The sequence below is a fragment of the Procambarus clarkii genome, chromosome 9, assembly GCF_040958095.1.
Source record: "Procambarus clarkii isolate CNS0578487 chromosome 9, FALCON_Pclarkii_2.0, whole genome shotgun sequence".
Lineage (NCBI taxonomy): Eukaryota > Metazoa > Arthropoda > Malacostraca > Decapoda > Cambaridae > Procambarus > Procambarus clarkii.
In genome coordinates this window covers 28,825,004-28,847,585 of record NC_091158.1, presented here as the reverse complement: position 1 = coordinate 28,847,585, position 22,582 = coordinate 28,825,004, and the positions used below count along the sequence as shown (strand labels likewise).

The window sequence follows — 22,582 nt, the reverse complement described above, 5'->3', positions numbered from 1 at the left end:
AAAGGTGAAACGCCAAGCCAAATCGCAAAACGAGTGACGCCAATCACTAGAAACTAATATGCCATACGGCAAATAAACGCACAGGCGGGCAGATGATTGGGGAGTTCCAGGAGTCCCTCAGGGTGACAAGCACCGGCCCCGCCCCACACAGAGAACACCAGGTAGCAAAACCAAAACTCTGCCCCCAACCAAAACGCAAAAGTCATCCAATGTCCTCCGGCAGAGCAGAAGCCGGCCGCCCACCACGACTGAGGGCACACCACGACCCACCAAACCCCGGCACCTCTCGGCCGAGCCGGCCCCCGAACACCGTCCCTCCGCCGGGAGAACCAGCCAGAACGCGTCCAAAAAAATAAACTCTATCAACAATCCCGTGACCCAAGGGGATATGTGCGCCAGGCGTCGTACAAACGGACCGTTGAAAAGGGATGCCAAACGGCAGTAGCAAAGCCACAACGCGAAAACAAGATGTGATCAGGCGGCACCCAGGCGGAGAAGGTGTCCAGACGTCCACACGGCTTCAAGGTTTAACCAGGAGTCCCAAGAAACCAGTTGAGGTAATGTTTAGCACACCAATGAACAACATGAAAGTTGATGATCCAGACAGCTTCTTTATGAATGACATCCAAGCTGTAGATAATATAACTGACATTATTAACACGAACTCAGAAGACTTTGAAAGAGAAATTGACAACATGCCCATGCACTCGGCCCCTGGTCCTGACTCATGGAATTCAATATTCATAAAGAAATGTAAAGTACCAGTAGTGCGAGCGCTCAGCGTAATATAGAGAAAGAGCCTGGATAGAGGGGAGATACCAGCAGCACTTAAATCAGCAGATATAGCTCCTCTGCACAAAGGAGGTAAAAAAGCCTTGGCAAAAAAATTGTAGACCAGTTGCACTTTCATCTCACATAATACAAGTTTTTGAAAGAGTGATTAGCCATGAAATTTCTAGTTTTATGGAAAATAATGAACTGCATACCTCAGGACAACATGGATTTAGAGCGGGAAGATCCTGTCTGTCACAGTTACTCAACCACTATGACAAAAATACAGAAGCCTTAGAATAAAGGCAAAATGCAGATGATGTATACATAGATTTTAACAAGGCATTCGACGAATGTAACCATGGATAGCCCATAAAATTAAATCAATAAGAATAACGCAAAAGTGGAGTGTGGATTTTAAACTTTCTGTCAAACAGAATGCAGAGAGTGACGATCAATCAATATGATCAAGCCCAAGTGCAGTGAAAAGCTCTGTACCTCAGGGCACAGTCCTTGCACCGCTGCTATTTCTCACTCTTATATCGGATATAGACAAAAATAGTAGTCACAGCTTCGTGTCATCCTTTGCAGATCATACAAAAATCAGCATGAAAATTTTCTCTATAGAAGACATTGAAAACTGCAGGCAGATATTAAAAAGGTCTTCGATTGGGCAACTGAAAATAACATGATGTTTAACAGTGACAGGTTCCAGGTACTTAGGTATGGTGGAAACGAGAAAGTTAAACGAAACACAGGGTATAGGACACAATCAGACACAATCACAGAAGGAAAGCAACATGTAAAAGATCTGGGAATTATGTTGTCTATATTATTTATATATAGTTATATATATATATATATATATAACTGTTTTCAGTTATATATATATATATATATATATATATATATATATATATATATATATATATATATATATATAACTGTTTTCAGTTATATATATATATATATATATATATATATATATATATATATATATATATATATATATATATATATATATATATATATATATATATATATATATATATATATATATATATATATATATATATATATATATATATATATAACTGAAAACTCACACCCCAGAAGTGACTCGAACCCATACTCCCAGGAGCAACGCAACTGGTATGTACAAGACGCCTTAATCCACTTGACCATCACGACCGGACATAATGAGGTGATAGCCGAGGCTATATGAACCACCCCACCGCCGGCACTCGGATAGTAATCTTGGGCATAGCATTTTACCAAATCACCAACCATTTTACCAACCTCATTATGTCCGGTCGTGATGGTCAAGTGGATTAAGGCGTCTTGTACATACCAGTTGCGTTGCTCCTGGGAGTATGGGTTCGAGTCACTTCTGGGGTGTGAGTTTTCAGTTGCATATTGTCCTGGGGACCATTCAGGCTTGTTCGCATTTGTGTTCCTCACGTGTGCCCCAAAGAATGAGGTGATTTGGTAAAATGCTATGCCCAAGATTACTATCCGAGTGCCGGCGGTGGGGTGGTTCATATAGCCTCGGCTATCACCTCATTATGTCCGGTCGTGATGGTCAAGTGGATTAAGGCGTCTTGTACATACCAGTTGCGTTGCTCCTGGGAGTATGGGTTCGAGTCACTTCTGGGGTGTGAGTTTTCAGTTGCATATTGTCCTGGGGACCATTCAGGCTTGTTCGCATTTGTGTTCCTCACGTGTGCCCCAAAGAATGAGGTGATTTGGTAAAATGCTATGCCCAAGATTACTATCCGAGTGCCGGCGGTGGGGTGGTTCATATAGCCTCGGCTATCACCTCATTATGTCCGGTCGTGATGGTCAAGTGGATTAAGGCGTCTTGTACATACCAGTTGCGTTGCTCCTGGGAGTATGGGTTCGAGTCACTTCTGGGGTGTGAGTTTTCAGTTGCATATTGTCCTGGGGACCATTCAGGCTTGTTCGAATTTGTGTTCCTCACGTGTGCCCCAAAGAATGAGGTTATATGATAAAATGCTATGGCCAAGATTACCATCCGAGTGCCGGCGAGGAAGTGGTTCAAATAGCTTCGGCTATCACTTCCTTATGTCCTGTCGTGATGGTCAAGCAGATTAAGGCGTCCTGTAGATACCAGTTGCGTTGCTCCTGGGAGCATGGGTTCGAGTCACTTCAGGGGTGTGAGTTTTCAGTCGCATATAGTCCTGGGGACCATTCAGGCTTGTTTGCATATATATATATATATATATATATATATATATATATATATATATATATATATATATATATATATATATATATATATATATATATATGTCGTACCTAGTAGCCAGAACGCACTTCTCAGCCTACTATGCAAGGCCCGATTTGCCTAATAAGACAAGTTTTCCTGAATTAATATATTTTCTCTATTTTTTTTTCTTATGAAATGATAAAGCTAACCATTTCATTATGTATGAGGTCAATTTTTTTTTATTGGAGTTAAAATTAACGTAGATATATGACCGAACCTAACCAACCCTACCTAACCTAACCTAACCTATCTTTATAAGTTAGGTTAGGTTAGGTAGCCGAAAAAGTTAGGTTAGGTTAGGTTAGGTAGGTTGGGTAGTCAAAAAACTATTAATTCATGAAAACTTGGCTTATTAGGCAAAACGGGCCTTGCATAGTAGGCTGAGAAGTGCGTTCTGGCTACTAGGTACGACATATATATATATATATATATATATATATATATATATATATATATATATATATATATATATATATATATATATATATATATATATATATATATATATTCAATCTGGTGCCCCTAGGAATTACATGAGACAAGCCCATGACATTACTCTAACAAGAGAAATGTTGAACAAGAATACCTGCATAATAGACAAAACCCAAGATGCAAGAAGATTACAAATTCTTGAGGCAATTCACATAAGAATAGAGCGACCTACCATGAACACCCAAATCACGGAACTATTTACTCTACCCACCATGAGAGTAAGGACAAGACAAGAACATATCGATGCCAACACAGAAGACAATGTCCAACATAATAGGCCAATTACACTGGATTAATCTTTGTGTTTAGATAGGAGCTGCCTCGTATGGGCCAATAAGCCTTCTGCAGCCTCTATGTTTCACCTCACATTTATCCCTTATGTATCCCACCATGTTTTCACCTTTATTGTATTATCACCTGACCCAGTGCGGGTATAAAATCAACTAGTATTGTAAGATCTGTTCACTTGAGAATGAACCATGGAGGTTCGAAACGTTGTGCAAATTATATAAAAAAGTGTAATACACTCTATAGTAAATCACTTCTTTTCTTCACCTTAAAAGTACGAAAATGAGTTTTGGAGAACTCCTATTTCAATTAAGCCCTGATGCTAAGAAAATAGTTAGAGGGATAGAAGCCCTAAACCAGAAAATAATAAATACAGAATATGCGGTCATATTCAATGAAACATATATATATATATATATATATATATATATATATATATATATATATATATATATATATATATATATATATATGTCGTACCTAGTAGCCAGAACTCACTTCTTAGCCTACTATGCAAGGCCCGATTTGCTTAATAAGCCAAGTTTTCATGAATTAATTGTTTTTTGACTACCTAACCTAACTTTTTCGGCTACCTAACCTAACCTAACCTAACCTAACCTAACGTTTTCGGCTACCTAACCTAACCTAACCTATAAAGATAGGTTAGGTTAGGTTCGGTCATATATCAACGTTAATTTTAACTCCAATAAAAACAAATTGACCTCATACATAATGAAATGGGTAGCTTTATCATTTCATAAGAAAAAAAATAGAGAAAATATATTAATTCAGGAAAACTTGGCTTATTAGGCAAATCGGGCCTTGCATAGTAGGATGAGAAGTGCGTTCTGGCTATTAGGTATATATATATATATATATATATATATATATATATATATATATATATATATATATATATATATATATATATATATATATATATATATGTCGTACCTAGTAGCCAGAACTCACTTCTCAGCCTACTATTCAAGGCCCGATTTGCCTAATAAGCCAAGTTTTCCTGAATTAATATATTTACTATAATTTTTTCTTATGAAATGATAAAGCAACCCTTTTCTCTATGTATGAGGTCAATTTTTTTTTATTGGAGTTAAAATTAACGTAGATATATGACCGAACCTAACCAACCCTACCTAACCTAACCTAACCTATATTTATAGGTAAGGTTAGGTTAGGTAGCCAAAAAAAGCTAGGTTAGGTTAGGTTAGGTAGGTTAGGTAGACGAAAAAACATTAATTCATGAAAACTTGGCTTATTAGGCAAATCGGGCCTTGAATAGTAGGCTGAGAAGTGCGTTCTGGCTATTAGGTACGACATATATATATATATATATATATATATATATATATATATATATATATATATATATATATATATATATATATATATATATATATATATATATATATATATATATATATATATATATATATATATATATATATATATAAGATATTTGAAGTCCAGGTCCCAAATTTGCACAGTAGAATATCAACATACTGGAACGAAAGATACAGAAGGAAATGCAGAACAGAACCAGTGAAGAGAAGATGTGACCACAGAGCATAGAGCACTCACAGAACACTGTCTGAACATCAGAGGTCCACAGCTGTTCAACACCCTCCCAGGAAGCATTAGAAATATTGCTGGAACAAAGGTGGATGTATTCAAGAGGCACTTAGATAAGTTCTTGCAAGTGCCTTATCAACAAGGCTGTAATGGATATGTGGGTCTGTGGGCCGCTCCAAGCAACAGCCTGTTGGACCAAGTTATCCGTATAGCTTCAGTTCAGTGGTCATCAAGCAGGGCCACACCCCGGCAGTCATCCACAGCAGTACCACAACTTCAGTACAGTGGTCATCAGTAACACTAACATTAGTAACAGTGCTTCAGTAACTGGCAACTAAGAATTTCACTCGACCCCAGACACTCTCGCGAGAGACCAAGATTTTCAATGTTTAAATGGGGGACGTTTTACACCACGAGCCTTACTTGGGGATCATGACATAATACTGATTTTTCACACACTCTCTCCCAGCTTTCTCATGCACTCTCTCTCAGCTTTCTCACACACTCTCTACCAGCTTTCTCACACACTCTCTCCCAGCTTTCTCACACACTCTCTCCCAGCTTTCTCATACACTTTCTCCCTACTTTCTCACACACTCTCCCAGCTTTCTCACACACTCTCTCCCAGCTTTCTCACACACACTCTCCCAGCTTTCTCACACACTCTCTCCCTGCTTTCTCACACACACTCTCCCTGCTTTCTCACACACTCTCTCACTGCTTTCTCACACACTCTCCCAGCTTTCTCACACACTCTCTCCCAGCTTTCTCACACACTCTCTCCCTGCTTTCTCACACACTCTCCCAGCTTTCTCACACACTCTCTCCCAGCTTTCTCACACACTCTGTCCCAGCTTTCTCACACACTCTCTCCCTGCTTTCTCACACACTCTCCCAGCTTTCTCACACACTCTCTCCCAGCTTTCTCACACACTCTCTCTCACTGCTTTCTCACACACTCTCCCAGCTTTCTCACACACTCTCTCTCAGCTTTCTCACACACTCTCTCCCAGCTTTCTCACACACTCTCTCCCAGCTTTCTCACACACACTCTCTCACTGCTTTCTCACACACTCTCCCAGCTTTCTCACACACTCTCCCAGCTTTCTCACACACTCTCCCAGCTTTCTCACACACTCTCTCTCAGCTTTCTCACACACTCTCTCCCAGCTTTCTCACACACTCTCTCCCAGCTTTCTCACACACACTCTCTCACTGCTTTCTCACACACTCTCCCAGCTTTCTCACACACTCTCTCTCAGCTTTCTCACACACTCTCTCCCAGCTTTCTCACACACTCTCTCCCAGCTTTCTCACACACTCTCCCAGCTTTCTCACACACTCTCTCTCAGCTTTCTCACACATTCTCTCTCAGCTTTCTCACACACACTCTCTCACTGCTTTCTCACACACTCTCTCCCTGCTTTCTCACACTCTCTCTCAGCTTTCTCACACACTCTCTCCCAGCTTTCTCACACACTCTCCCAGCTCTCGGTGTTTCTTCCAGGCTGCACGCTTACATCAGACAGCTCGAGCACAGTCCGCATGCCACCAGGGACTTCCGCGTGCCCCGGGAGGAAGAGCGAGGAATAGTGCGGAGGGCAGCGTCATGAAAAAGGAGGAGGGCGCGAGGAAGAGGCAGAGCGGGGAGATCAGGGAGAGTAGGACGGAGGGTGAATAGGTTCCAATCATCTTTGGCAAACTGCCACCTAGGGAAGGAGAGGGGAGGGTGAAATGAGAAAAAGGTAACAAGGTTGGGGAAATGGTCACTGTTATGGAGGTCATCAAGAACCCGCCACGTGAGATCTAAGGGACGACGAGCAGAGAGAAAGATCAAGACAGGAAAGGGTGCGAGTCCGAGAGTCTATATGGGTGGACTCACCAGAATTCAGAAGAGACAGGGAAGAAGAGAGGACGAACGGTTCGAGAAGGCGGCCTCGGGTGTTTGTCAGAACATCACCCCAGAGGGAATGACGACAATTGAAATCACCCAACAGGAGCACAGGCTCTGGCAAGGAGTCCAAGAGGTGCTTAAGGTCAGGAAAGAAAAGTGGGACATTTGGGGGGAGATAAATAAAGCAGATTGTATACCATTTACCCACAAAAACACGGGCAGCAGAACAATGGATAGGCGACGGAAAAATATGGGGACGAAGGGAATATCAGTACGAATCAAGAGAGCAGTAGAGTTATTGGCCCCAGCGAGAGCTGGAGGGGGGGGGGGGGAAGAAAGGAGTAGCCAGGAAAGTGACCAGGACGAGCACCAAGCATTGGTTCCGGGAGACACACACAAAGTGGTGAAAACTGTGTAATCAGAAGTTGGATTCGTGGAAGTTGGCATAAAATCCACGAATATTTCAATGAAGAATAGACATTATCAAAAAGAGAAAGAACAGCAACAGAGAACAATGAAGAAACAAAGGTATAGAAGGGCAAAATCAGGGTTATGGGGGGATGTACTCCTGAACAGAGCACATGGCACCAGCAAGAATGATAGAGGGCGGAGGGGTCCTACCGTCTTAGGTGATTTTCACAACTCCAAAGGGCTGACGGCGACGACCACGAGGGGGGTCGTGTGAACGTGTCTGCCTGGAGGACAGGATGGCCTTGGGCTTCGTGGATATGTTTAATATCCTCATGGCAGTCTTTAAGTCCCTAACACCAGTTGCAACATGGTGCGGGCGGAGAACAGTGCCAACACTGGCATTTAACCGAGCATTTTTTAAGACCCGAACAGGGGTCTTCCCAATGCAGGACAATGCGGCTAAGCGGGTAGCTGCATCCTGAGAAGGAGCAGCGACGACACGTGTACTGAAACGGGTGGTGCTAAAAGTAACAGGCATCTACTGAATCAACAAGGTGTGTATGGAGGGAGAAATCATCAGGAGGTGTGGAATCCAGATGGAGGAGATTAAAGTATTTAGTCCACGAAGCAGGACCAAACAAGGCATGGTATGTATTAGTATGGGAAGGAATCATGCGAGTGCAGCCATGGCATGAGACGGCGTTGAGAACCCCCAGAGAGAGAGAGAGAGAGAGAGGGGTTAAAAGGCTCAGTAGTCACAATGAGAGACTGAGCTGTGCTAGAGGACGAGGTGGTCACCACTGGGGGCTTGGAGCTCGACTCAACCACAGAGGAGGAAGGGGAGCCGAGAAGAGCAGTCAGGAGAGTCAGAGGAGGAGCTAGGTCTAGGCCCAACGTAGCAGGGGCTACAGAGCCCAGTCTTCCAACACAGTCCAACTCGTGGGATTTTTCGCCCACCCCACGAGCCTGAGAAGTCATAAGAGGAACAGTATTCAGCGCAATGAAAACGAGAGGTAATACTTTCATTCACGAATATGCCCCTGTACCCACCACGGAGCAACAATTAGAGGATAGTACACCCAACAAGAGACAGGTCTTGCCGGGGCCCTCCAGGGGTGCATAGTGAGTATACTCCCCACAATCACCACCTTAAGAACCGTAAGTCCATCGAGATCTGGTTCAGTGACGAAAGGAGGATTGACTATAAAAGCGCCCCCTCGCTAGCGACTCTGGGTACCACAGTTCAACAGGTGAGAGAGTGTGCTTCCCCAAACACCCGGGCGTCAATACGGAAAAAGTCCTAAAGAAGAATCAAGGCGGACAAAAGGTTGGCTGGAAATGACAATTAGAAAGGAGAAGAGGGGGAAGGGGGAGAAAAATGAAACATAAGGAAAAGGAAAAGACAACCGGCAAAATTGGTGAAGACAGCAGCAGGAGCATAAGGCTTCAAAAGGACAGAGGACTGTCCCATGGAGCATCATACTTCGGCAGCTGCCCACCATGCTCCCTCACGACGACAACGGCTCGTAAAGGGAGGAGGAACTCATACACAAGACTAAATTTATAATAAGTCGAGACCAGAAATAATCCACCAGCTGGAGCGAAACAGACATTTGATCCCTTGAAGGCTGCTAATTATTGCTTGTGGCGAGTGTTAAGGGACTTCCTCACTGCTGTGTGTCTAGCGAGTGAACTTAGGTGATGGCTCGCTCCAGATAGACTCGCTTCTATTGTGTTCATGTACAGGGATACATTCATACCTATTATGCAAGAGTATTAGGTATGCAGGATTTTGTCTCCCTTACTCAGCTATTTCTCTAATAAGAGTATTTGCAAAGATCATTATCAAACTCTGGAGAAAGGACGGGGGAACCTTGCAATGTGACATTGTCATGGATGTTCAAGTGGCTCCTCTCCCAGAGAAGCATCCAAGGAGTCTTAAATCAGAATATTAAGAATGATAAGCAATATTTACACCATATGATACTAAAGCATCAAGTATATTGACCTTGTTGAAGGAGCGATGATGCAACATCGATGAGTGAATGACCCACTCTTTTGCCCTGGCTGACGCGTAATGTACCACACTGCAGTTCCAGTTGATCACACCTTCGGGGTCCCCAGTTCGGTCCATCCACAGACGAGTGTCCAGGGTGGACGCCTCCACCAGGCGTCCACCAGGAAGGGTCGCCACAGTGGCCTGGTCTCCTGGACTCCCTCGGACAACAGTCCTGAGCTCTACAGTGCGATTAGTCGTATCCACGAGAAAGTCTGAAGAAAGATAAAGCAGTGATAGTGACGAACGTGTCCACTGTTGTCAACGCAGTGATTTGTGCTGTATAAATGTGATGAAATAATGATATCAAAATATTATTCAAAAAAAGAAAGCCCAAATTGATTTAGTACGTCCAAGATATTTATTAACGCCACAATATATTTATTTTGATAAGGGTGGAAAATTTGGAAACTATTAGATTGTTTTACTCCTAATTCTAAGGAGTTCAGCTTGAGAATTGATTGTACATGACCTTGCTTCTCATTATATATTTTAATTAATTTTTAACAAAAACAAAAAAAAACAGATAATGATAATTTTGTTGTGTAAGATAAGCATGTGGTCTGACCGAGAGCGTGTGGAGTGATGTGGATGGTAGCGTGGAGCAGGCCCAGGGTGGAGGTGGTGTCGCAGCTCACCTGCTCGCACTCCACACGGCGCACTCCACACGACACCACAACCTTCTCAGCCTGAAACATTGCAATACGAAACTATGAGAGAACATGGAAGAAAATTGTAAGCCAAACGAAGAAACTTTATAAAATTATGGAAATGAAAATTTTCCTAGTGTGTGCATTTGTCAACTCCCTCACACACACACACACACCAGATATAGTTGCTCTGTAGTTGTCTACTCTCACACACACACCAGATATATTTGCTCTGTGGTTGTCTACTCTCACACACACCAGATACAGTTGCTCTGTGGTTGTCTACACTCACACACACACACACCAGATAGAGTTGCTCTGTGGTTGTCTACACTCACACACACACCAGATACAGTTGCTCTGTGGTTGTCTACACTCACACACACACACTAGATATAGTTGCTCTGTGGTTGTCTACACTCACACACACACACTAGATATAGTTGCTCTGTGCTTGTCGACTCTCACATACACACTAGATATAGTTACTCTGTGGTTATCTACTCTGTGTCTGGCTTGACGATTATAGTTCACCCAGCAGTCCTATTAAAGCATATTCGTGTGGAGAAAATATAAACAAGTAAACGGAAGGAACTCAGCAGCTGGTCCCGGTCCCCTTCCCTGTTAATGTAATAAAAATGATGTTCAAAACAACAATTTATATTTAGATCACGATCTGCAGGATTTATCATGTCAAAACATGTCACTGACAAGTATCTTTTCTTAGACACTAGTGGTTACAGTAACATCTGACTGCTGACCCCTATTAGCAGGTTAAGACCCTTTACGTCCAGAACTTATGGTACGTTTGTTCCCATCTGTGTCTCATCACTACCAAGACCATCCCTTCTTGTTCCCTTCAGTGTCTCATCACTACCAAGACCATCCCTTCTTGTTCCCTTGTGTGTCTCATCACTACCAAGACCATCCCTTCTTGTTCCCTTGTGTGTCTCATCACTACCAAGACCATCCCTTCTTGTTCCCTTGTGTGTCTCATCACTACCAAGACCATCCCTTCTTGTTCCCTTGTGTGTCTCATCACTACCAAGACCATCCCTTCTTGTTCCCTTGTGTGTCTCATCACTACCAAGACGATCCCTTCTTGTTCCCTTGTGTGTCTCATCACTACCAAGACCATCCCTTCTTGTTCCCTTGTGTGTCTCATCACTACCAAGACCATCCCTTCTTGTTCCCTTGTGTGTCTCATCACTACCAAGACCATCCCTTCTTGTTCCCTTGTGTGTCTCATCACTACCAAGACCATCCCTTCTTGTTCCCTTGTGTGTCTCATCACTACCAAGACCATCCCTTCTTGTTCCCTTGTGTGTCTCATCACTACCAAGACCATCCCTTCTTGTTCCCTTGTGTGTCTCATCATTACCAAGACCATCCCTTCTTGTTCCCTTGTGTGTCTCATCACTACCAAGACCATCCCTTCTTGTTCCCTTGTGTGTCTCATCACTACCAAGACCATCCCTTCTTGTTCCCTTGTGTGTCTCATCACTACCAAGACCATCCCTTCTTGTTCCCTTGTGTGTCTCATCACTACCATGACCATCCCTTCTTGTTCCCTTGTGTGTCTCATCACTACCAAGACCATCCCTTCTTGTTCCCTTGTGTGTCTCATCACTACCAACACCATCCCTTCTTGTTCCCTTGTGTGTCTCATCACTACCAACACCATCCCTCCTTGTTCCCTTGTGTGTCTCATCACTACCAACACCATCCCTCCTTGTTCCCTTGTGTGTCTCATCACTACCAACACCATCCCTTCTTGTTCCCTTGTGTGTCTCATCACTACCAACACCATCCCTTCTTGTTCCCTTGTGTGTCTCATCACTACCAACACCATCCCTTCTTGTTCCCTTGTGTGTCTCATCACTACCAACACCATCCCTTCTTGTTCCCTTGTGTGTCTCATCACTACCAACACCATCCCTCCTTGTTCCCATCTGAGTCTCATCACTACCAACACCATCCTTTCTTGTTCCCTTGTGTGTCTCATCACTACCAAGACCATCCCTTCTTGTTTCCTTGTGTGTCTCATCACTACCAACACCATCCCTTCTTGTTCCCATCTGTGTCTCATCACTACCAACACCGTCCCTCCTTGTTCCCTTGTGTGTCTCATCACTACCAACACCATCCCTCCTTGTTCCCATCTGTGTCTCATCACTACCAACACCATCCCTTCTTGTTCCCTTGTGTGTCTCATCACTACCAACACCATCCCTTCTTGTTCCCTTGTGTGTCTCATCACTACCAACACCATCCCTTCTTGTTCCCATCTGTGTCTCATCACTACCAACACCATCCCTCCTTGTTCCCTTGTGTGTCTCATCACTACCAACACCATCCCTTCTTGTTCCCATCTGTGTCTCATCACTACCAACACCGTCCCTCCTTGTTCCCTTGTGTGTCTCATCACTACCAACACCATCCCTTCTTGTTCCCATCTGTGTCTCATCACTACCAACACCATCCCTCCTTGTTCCCTTGTGTGTCTCATCACTACCAACACCATCCCTTCTTGTTCCCATCTGTGTCTCATCACTACCAACACCAACCCTCCTTGTTCCCTTGTGTGTCTCATCACTACCAACACCATCCCTCCTTGTTCCCTTGTGTGTCTCATCACTACCAACACCATCCCTTCTTGTTCCCTTGTGTGTCTCATCACTACCAACACCATCCCTTCTTGTTCCCTTGTGTGTCTCATCACTACCAACACCATCCCTTCTTGTTCCCTTGTGTGTCTCATCACTACCAACACCATCCCTTCTTGTTCCCTTGTGTGTCTCATCACTACCAACACCATCCCTCCTTGTTCCCATCTGAGTCTCATCACTACCAACACCATCCTTTCTTGTTCCCTTGTGTGTCTCATCACTACCAAGACCATCCCTTCTTGTTTCCTTGTGTGTCTCATCACTACCAACACCATCCCTTCTTGTTCCCATCTGTGTCTCATCACTACCAACACCGTCCCTCCTTGTTCCCTTGTGTGTCTCATCACTACCAACACCATCCCTCCTTGTTCCCATCTGTGTCTCATCACTACCAACACCATCCCTTCTTGTTCCCTTGTGTGTCTCATCACTACCAACACCATCCCTTCTTGTTCCCTTGTGTGTCTCATCACTACCAACACCATCCCTTCTTGTTCCCATCTGTGTCTCATCACTACCAACACCATCCCTCCTTGTTCCCTTGTGTGTCTCATCACTACCAACACCATCCCTTCTTGTTCCCATCTGTGTCTCATCACTACCAACACCGTCCCTCCTTGTTCCCTTGTGTGTCTCATCACTACCAACACCATCCCTTCTTGTTCCCATCTGTGTCTCATCACTACCAACACCATCCCTCCTTGTTCCCTTGTGTGTCTCATCACTACCAACACCATCCCTTCTTGTTCCCATCTGTGTCTCATCACTACCAACACCAACCCTCCTTGTTCCCTTGTGTGTCTCATCACTACCAACACCCTCCCTCCTTGTTCCCTTGTGTGTCTCATCACTACCAAGACCATCCCTTCTTGTTCCCTTGTGTGTCTCATCACTACCAAGACCATCCCTTCTTGTTCCCTTGTGTGTCTCATCACTACCAAGACCATCCCTTCTTGTTCCCTTGTGTGTCTCATCACTACCAAGACCATCCCTTCTTGTTCCCTTGTGTGTCTCATCACTACCAAGACCATCCCTTCTTGTTCCCTTGTGTGTCTCATCACTACCAAGACCATCCCTTCTTGTTCCCTTGTGTGTCTCATCACTACCAACACCATCCCTTCTTGTTCCCTTGTGTGTCTCATCACTACCAAGACCATCCCTTCTTGTTCCCTTGTGTGTCTCATCACTACCAACACCATCCCTTCTTGTTCCCATCTGTGTCTCATCACTACCAACACCATCCCTCCTTGTTCCCTTGTGTGTCTCATCACTACCAACACCATCCCTTCTTGTTCCCATCTGTGTCTCATCACTACCAACACCGTCCCTCCTTGTTCCCTTGTGTGTCTCATCACTACCAAGACCATCCCTTCTTGTTCCCTTGTGTGTCTCATCACTACCAAGACCATCCCTTCTTGTTCCCTTGTGTGTCTCATCACTACCAAGACCATCCCTTCTTGTTCCCTTGCGTGTCTCATCACTACCAACACCATCCCTCCTTGTTCCCTTGTGTGTCTCATCACTACCAACACCTTCCCTCCTTGTTCCCATCTGTGTCTCATCACTACCAACACCATCCCTCCTTGATCCCTTGTGTGTCTCATCACTACCAACACCATCCCTCCTTGTTCCCTTGTGTGTCTCATCACTACCAACACCATCCCTTCTTGTTCCCTTGTGTGTCTCATCACTACCAACACCATCCCTCCTTGTTCCCTTGTGTGTCTCATCACTACCAACACCATCCCTCCTTGTTCCCTTGTGTGTCTCATCACTACCAACACCATTCCTTCTTGTTCCCTTGTGTGTCTCATCACTACCAACACCATCCCTTCTTGTTCCCTTGTGTGTCTCATCACTACCAACACCATCCCTTCTTGTTCCCTTGTGTGTCTCATCACTACCAACACCATCCCTTGTTGTTCCCTTGTGTGTCTCATCACTACCAACACCATCCCTCCTTGTTCCCATCTGAGGTCTCATCACTACCAACACCATCCCTTCTTGTTCCTTTGTGTGTCTCATCACTACCAACACCATCCCTTCTTGTTCCCTTGTGTGTCTCATCACTACCAACACCATCCCTTCTTGTTCCCATCTGTGTCTCATCACTACCAACACCGTCCCTCCTTGTTCCCTTGTGTGTCTCATCACTACCAACACCATCCCTCCTTGTTCCCATCTGTGTCTCATCACTACCAACACCATCCCTTCTTGTTCCCTTGTGTGTCTCATCACTACCAACACCATCCCTTCTTGTTCCCTTGTGTGTCTCATCACTACCAACACCATCCCTTCTTGTTCCCATCTGTGTCTCATCACTACCAACACCATCCCTCCTTGTTCCCTTGTGTGTCTCATCACTACCAACACCATCCCTTCTTGTTCCCATCTGTGTCTCATCACTACCAACACCGTCCCTCCTTGTTCCCTTGTGTGTCTCATCACTACCAACACCATCCCTTCTTGTTCCCATCTGTGTCTCATCACTACCAACACCATCCCTCCTTGTTCCCTTGTGTGTCTCATCACTACCAACACCATCCCTTCTTGTTCCCATCTGTGTCTCATCACTACCAACACCAACCCTCCTTGTTCCCTTGTGTGTCTCATCACTACCAACACCCTCCCTCCTTGTTCCCTTGTGTGTCTCATCACTACCAAGACCATCCCTTCTTGTTCCCTTGTGTGTCTCATCACTACCAAGACCATCCCTTCTTGTTCCCTTGTGTGTCTCATCACTACCAAGACCATCCCTTCTTGTTCCCTTGTGTGTCTCATCACTACCAAGACCATCCCTTCTTGTTCCCTTGTGTGTCTCATCACTACCAAGACCATCCCTTCTTGTTCCCTTGTGTGTCTCATCACTACCAAGACCATCCCTTCTTGTTCCCTTGTGTGTCTCATCACTACCAACACCATCCCTTCTTGTTCCCTTGTGTGTCTCATCACTACCAAGACCATCCCTTCTTGTTCCCTTGTGTGTCTCATCACTACCAACACCATCCCTTCTTGTTCCCATCTGTGTCTCATCACTACCAACACCATCCCTCCTTGTTCCCTTGTGTGTCTCATCACTACCAACACCATCCCTTCTTGTTCCCATCTGTGTCTCATCACTACCAACACCAGTCCCTCCTTGTTCCCTTGTGTGTCTCATCACTACCAACACCATCCCTTCTTGTTCCCATCTGTGTCTCATCACTACCAACACCATCCCTCCTTGTTCCCTTGTGTGTCTCATCACTACCAACACCATCCCTCCTTGTTCCCTTGTGTGTCTCATCACTACCAACACCATCCCTCCTTGTTCCCTTGTGTGTCTCATCACTACCAACACCATCCCTCCTTGTTCCCTTGTGTGTCTCATCACTACCAACACCATCCCTCCTTGTTCCCTTGTGTGTCTCATCACTACCAACACCATCCCTCCTTGTTCCCTTGTGTGTCTCATCACTACCAACACCATCCCTTCTTGTTCCCTTGTGTGTCTCATCACTACCAACACCATCCCTTCTTGTTCCCTTGTGTGTCTCATCACTACCAACACCATCCCTCTTGTTCCCTTGTGTGTCTCATCACTACCAACACCATCCCTTCTTGTTCCCTTGTGTGTCTCATCACTACCAACACCATCCCTTCTTGTTCCCTTGTGTGTCTCATCACTACCAACACCATCCCTTCTTGTTCCCTTGTGTGTCTCATCACTACCAACACCATCCCTTCTTGTTCCCTTGTGTGTCTCATCACTACCAACACCATCCCTTCTTGTTCCCTTGTGTGTCTCATCACTACCAACACCATCCCTTCTTGTTCCCTTGTGTGTCTCATCACTACCAACACCATCCCTCCTTGTTCCCTTGTGTGTCTCATCACTACCAACACCATCCCTTCCTTGTTCCCTTGTGTGTCTCATCACTACCAACACCATCCCTCCTTGTTCCCTTGTGTGTCTCATCACTACCAACACCATCCCTTCTTGTTCCCATCTGTGTCTCATCACTACCAACACCATCCCTTCCTTGTTCCCTTGTGTGTCTCATCACTACCAACACCATCCCTTCTTGTTCCCTTGTGTGTCTCATCACTACCAACACCATCCCTTCCTTGTTCCCATCTGTGTCTCATCACTACCAACACCGTCCCTCCTTGTTCCCATCTGTTGTCTCATCACTACCAACACCATCCCTCCTTGATTCCCATTGTGTGTCTCATCACTACCAACACCATCCCTCCTTGTTCCCTTGTGTGTCTCATCACTACCAACACCCATCCCTTCTTGTTCCCTTGTGTGTCTCATCACTACCAACACCATCCCTCCTTGTTCCCTTGTGTGTCTCATCACTACCAACACCATCCCTCCTTGTTCCCTTGTGGTCTCATCACTACCAACACCATCCCTTCTTGTTCCCTTGTGTGTCTCATCACTACCAACACCATCCCTTCTTGTTCCCTTGTGTGTCTATCACTACCAACACCATCCCTTCTTGTTCCCTTGTGTGTCTCATCACTACCAACACCATCCCTTGTTGTTCCCTTGTGTGTCTCATCACTACCAACACCATCCCTCCTTGTTCCCATCTGAGTCTCATCACTACCAACACCATCCCTTCTTGTTCCTTTGTGTGTCTCATCACTACCAACACCATCCCTTCTTGTTCCCTTGTGTGTCTCATCACTACCAACACCATCCCTTCTTGTTCCCATCTGTGTCTCATCACTACCAACACCGTCCCTCCTTGTTCCCTTGTGTGTCTCATCACTACCAACACCATCCCTCCTTGTTCCCATCTGTGTCTCATCACTACCAACACCATCCCTTCTTGTTCCCTTGTGTGTCTCATCACTACCAACACCATCCCTTCTTGTTCCCTTGTGTGTCTCATCACTACCAACACCATCCCTTCTTGTTCCCATCTGTGTCTCATCACTACCAACACCATCCCTCCTTGTTCCCTTGTGTGTCTCATCACTACCAACACCATCCCTTCTTGTTCCCATCTGTGTCTCATCACTACCAACACCGTCCCTCCTTGTTCCCTTGTGTGTCTCATCACTACCAACACCATCCCTTCTTGTTCCCATCTGTGTCTCATCACTACCAACACCATCCCTCCTTGTTCCCTTGTGTGTCTCATCACTACCAACACCATCCCTTCTTGTTCCCATCTGTGTCTCATCACTACCAACACCAACCCTCCTTGTTCCCTTGTGTGTCTCATCACTACCAACACCCTCCCTCCTTGTTCCCTTGTGTGTCTCATCACTACCAAGACCATCCCTTCTTGTTCCCTTGTGTGTCTCATCACTACCAAGACCATCCCTTCTTGTTCCCTTGTGTGTCTCATCACTACCAAGACCATCCCTTCTTGTTCCCTTGTGTGTCTCATCACTACCAAGACCATCCCTTCTTGTTCCCTTGTGTGTCTCATCACTACCAAGACCATCCCTTCTTGTTCCCTTGTGTGTCTCATCACTACCAAGACCATCCCTTCTTGTTCCCTTGTGTGTCTCATCACTACCAACACCATCCCTTCTTGTTCCCTTGTGTGTCTCATCACTACCAAGACCATCCCTTCTTGTTCCCTTGTGTGTCTCATCACTACCAACACCATCCCTTCTTGTTCCCATCTGTGTCTCATCACTACCAACACCATCCCTCCTTGTTCCCTTGTGTGTCTCATCACTACCAACACCTTCCCTCCTTGTTCCCATCTGTGTCTCATCACTACCAACACCATCCCTCCTTGATCCCTTGTGTGTCTCATCACTACCAACACCATCCCTCCTTGTTCCCTTGTGTGTCTCATCACTACCAACACCATCCCTTCTTGTTCCCTTGTGTGTCTCATCACTACCAACACCATCCCTCCTTGTTCCCTTGTGTGTCTCATCACTACCAACACCATCCCTCCTTGTTCCCTTGTGTGTCTCATCACTACCAACACCATTCCTTCTTGTTCCCTTGTGTGTCTCATCACTACCAACACCATCCCTTCTTGTTCCCTTGTGTGTCTCATCACTACCAACACCATCCCTTCTTGTTCCCTTGTGTGTCTCATCACTACCAACACCATCCCTTGTTGTTCCCTTGTGTGTCTCATCACTACCAACACCATCCCTCCTTGTTCCCATCTGAGTCTCATCACTACCAACACCATCCCTTCTTGTTCCTTTGTGTGTCTCATCACTACCAACACCATCCCTTCTTGTTCCCTTGTGTGTCTCATCACTACCAACACCATCCCTTCTTGTTCCCATCTGTGTCTCATCACTACCAACACCAGTCCCTCCTTGTTCCCTTGTGTGTCTCATCACTACCAACACCATCCCTCCTTGTTCCCATCTGTGTCTCATCACTACCAACACCATCCCTTCTTGTTCCCTTGTGTGTCTCATCACTACCAACACCATCCCTTCTTGTTCCCTTGTGTGTCTCATCACTACCAACACCATCCCTTCTTGTTCCCATCTGTGTCTCATCACTACCAACACCATCCCTCCTTGTTCCCTTGTGTGTCTCATCACTACCAACACCATCCCTTCTTGTTCCCATCTGTGTCTCATTACTACCAACACCGTCCCTCCTTGTTCCCTTGTGTGTCTCATCACTACCAACACCATCCCTTCTTGTTCCCATCTGTGTCTCATCACTACCAACACCATCCCTCCTTGTTCCCTTGTGTGTCTCATCACTACCAACACCATCCCTTCTTGTTCCCATCTGTGTCTCATCACTACCAACACCAACCCTCCTTGTTCCCTTGTGTGTCTCATCACTACCAACACCCTCCCTCCTTGTTCCCTTGTGTGTCTCATCACTACCAAGACCATCCCTTCTTGTTCCCTTGTGTGTCTCATCAATACCAAGACCATCCCTTCTTGTTCCCTTGTGTGTCTCATCACTACCAAGACCATCCCTTCTTGTTCCCTTGTGTGTCTCATCACTACCAAGACCATCCCTTCTTGTTCCCTTGTGTGTCTCATCACTACCAAGACCATCCCTTCTTGTTCCCTTGTGTGTCTCATCACTACCAAGACCATCCCTTCTTGTTCCCTTGTGTGTCTCATCACTACCAACACCATCCCTTCTTGTTCCCTTGTGTGTCTCATCACTACCAAGACCATCCCTTCTTGTTCCCTTGTGTGTCTCATCACTACCAACACCATCCCTTCTTGTTCCCATCTGTGTCTCATCACTACCAACACCATCCCTCCTTGTTCCCTTGTGTGTCTCATCACTACCAACACCATCCCTTCTTGTTCCCATCTGTGTCTCATCACTACCAACACCGTCCCTCCTTGTTCCCTTGTGTGTCTCATCACTACCAACACCATCCCTTCTTGTTCCCATCTGTGTCTCATCACTACCAACACCATCCCTCCTTGTTCCCTTGTGTGTCTCATCACTACCAACACCATCCCTCCTTGTTCCCTTGTGTGTCTCATCACTACCAACACCATCCCTCCTTGTTCCCTTGTGTGTCTCATCACTACCAACACCATCCCTCCTTGTTCCCTTGTGTGTCTCATCACTACCAACACCATCCCTCCTTGTTCCCTTGTGTGTCTCATCACTACCAACACCATCCCTCCTTGTTCCCTTGTGTGTCTCATCACTACCAACACCATCCCTTCTTGTTCCCTTGTGTGTCTCATCACTACCAAGACCATCCCTTCTTGTTCCCTTGTGTGTCTCATCACTACCAACACCATCCCTTCTTGTTCCCTTGTGTGTCTCATCACTACCAACACCATCCCTTCTTGTTCCCTTGTGTGTCTCATCACTACCAACACCATCCCTTCTTGTTCCCTTGTGTGTCTCATCACTACCAACACCATCCCTCCTTGTTCCCTTGTGTGTCTCATCATTACCAACACCATCCCTCCTTGTTCCCTTGTGTGTCTCATCACCTCCAACACCATCCCTTCTTGTTCCCTTGTGTGTCTCATCACTACCAACACCATCCCTTCTTGTTCCCTTGTGTGTCTCATCACTACCAACACCATCCCTTCTTGTTCCCTTGTGTGTCTCATCACTACCAACACCGTCCCTCCTTGTTCCCTTGTGTGTCTCATCACTACCAACACCGTCCCTCCTTGTTCCCTTGTGTGTCTCATCACTACCAACACCATCCCTCCTTGTTCCCATCTGAGTCTCATCACTACCAACACCATCCCTTCTTGTTCCCTTGTGTGTCTCATCACTACCAACACCATCCCTTCTTGTTCCCTTGTGTGTCTCATCACTACCAACACCTTCCCTTCTTGTTCCCATCTGTGTCTCATCACTACCAACACCGTCCCTCCTTGTTCCCATCTGTGTCTCATCACTACCAACACCATCCCTTCTTGTTCCCTTGTGTGTCTCATCACTACCAACACCATCCATTCTTGTTCCCTTGTGTGTCTCATCACTTCCAAGACCATCCCTTCTTGTTCCCTTGTGTGTCTCATCACTACCAACACCATCCCTTCTTGTTCCCTTGTGTGTCTCATCACTACAAACACCATCCCTTCTTGTTCCCATCTGTGTCTCATCACTACCAACACCATCCCTCCTTGTTCCCTTGTGTGTCTCATCACTACCAACACCATCCCTTCTTGTTCCCATCTGTGTCTCATCACTACCAACACCATCCCTCCTTGTTCCCTTGTGTGTCTCATCACTACCAACACCATCCCTTCTTGTTCCCTTGTGTGTCTCATCACTACCAACACCATCCCTTCTTGTTCCCTTGTGTGTCTCATCACTACCAACACCATCCCTTCTTGTTCCCTTGTGTGTCTCATCACTACCAACACCATCCCTTCTTGTTCCCTTGTGTGTCTCATCACTACCAACACCATCCCTTCTTGTTCCCATCTGTGTCTCATCACTACCAACACCATCCCTTCTTGTTCCCTTGTGTGTCTCATCACTACCAACACCATCCCTTCTTGTTCCCATCTGTGTCTCATCACTACCAACACCATCCCTTCTTGTTCCCTTGTGTGTCTCATCACTACCAACACCATCCCTTCTTGTTCCCATCTGTGTCTCATCACTACCAACACCATCCCTTCTTGTTCCCTTGTGTGTCTCATCACTACCAACACCATCCCTTCTTGTTCCCTTGTGTGTCTCATCACTACCAACACCATCCCTCCTTGTTCCCATCTGAGTCTCATCACTACCAACACCATCCCTTCTTGTTCCCTTGTGTGTCTCATCACTACCAACACCATCCCTTCTTGTTCCCTTGTGTGTCTCATCACTACCAACACCATCCCATCTTGTTCCCATCTGTGTCTCATCACTACCAACACCGTCCCTCCTTGTTCCCTTGTGTGTCTCATCACTACCAACACCATCCCTCCTTGTTCCCATCTGTGTCTCATCACTACCAACACCATCCCTTCTTGTTCCCTTGTGTGTCTCATCACTACCAACACCATCCCTTCTTGTTCCCTTGTGTGTCTCATCACAAC

At 45.5% G+C, this 22,582-nt stretch overlaps 1 protein-coding gene across 1 annotated transcript in view; it reads right to left on the bottom strand.

The window, feature by feature from the left end:
- The window catches only part of LOC123766095 (uncharacterized), a 902,969-nt gene that overhangs the window by 252,596 nt on the left and 627,791 nt on the right, over positions 1 to 22,582 (bottom strand). Inside the window, exons 39-40 of the mRNA XM_069321294.1 lie at positions 10,361 to 10,481; positions 9,745 to 10,007 (exon numbers count right to left, since the gene is read on the bottom strand). Of these exons, the coding sequence (XP_069177395.1) occupies positions 9,745 to 10,007; positions 10,361 to 10,481 (384 nt within the window). The remainder of the gene's footprint in view (positions 1 to 9,744; positions 10,008 to 10,360; positions 10,482 to 22,582) is intronic.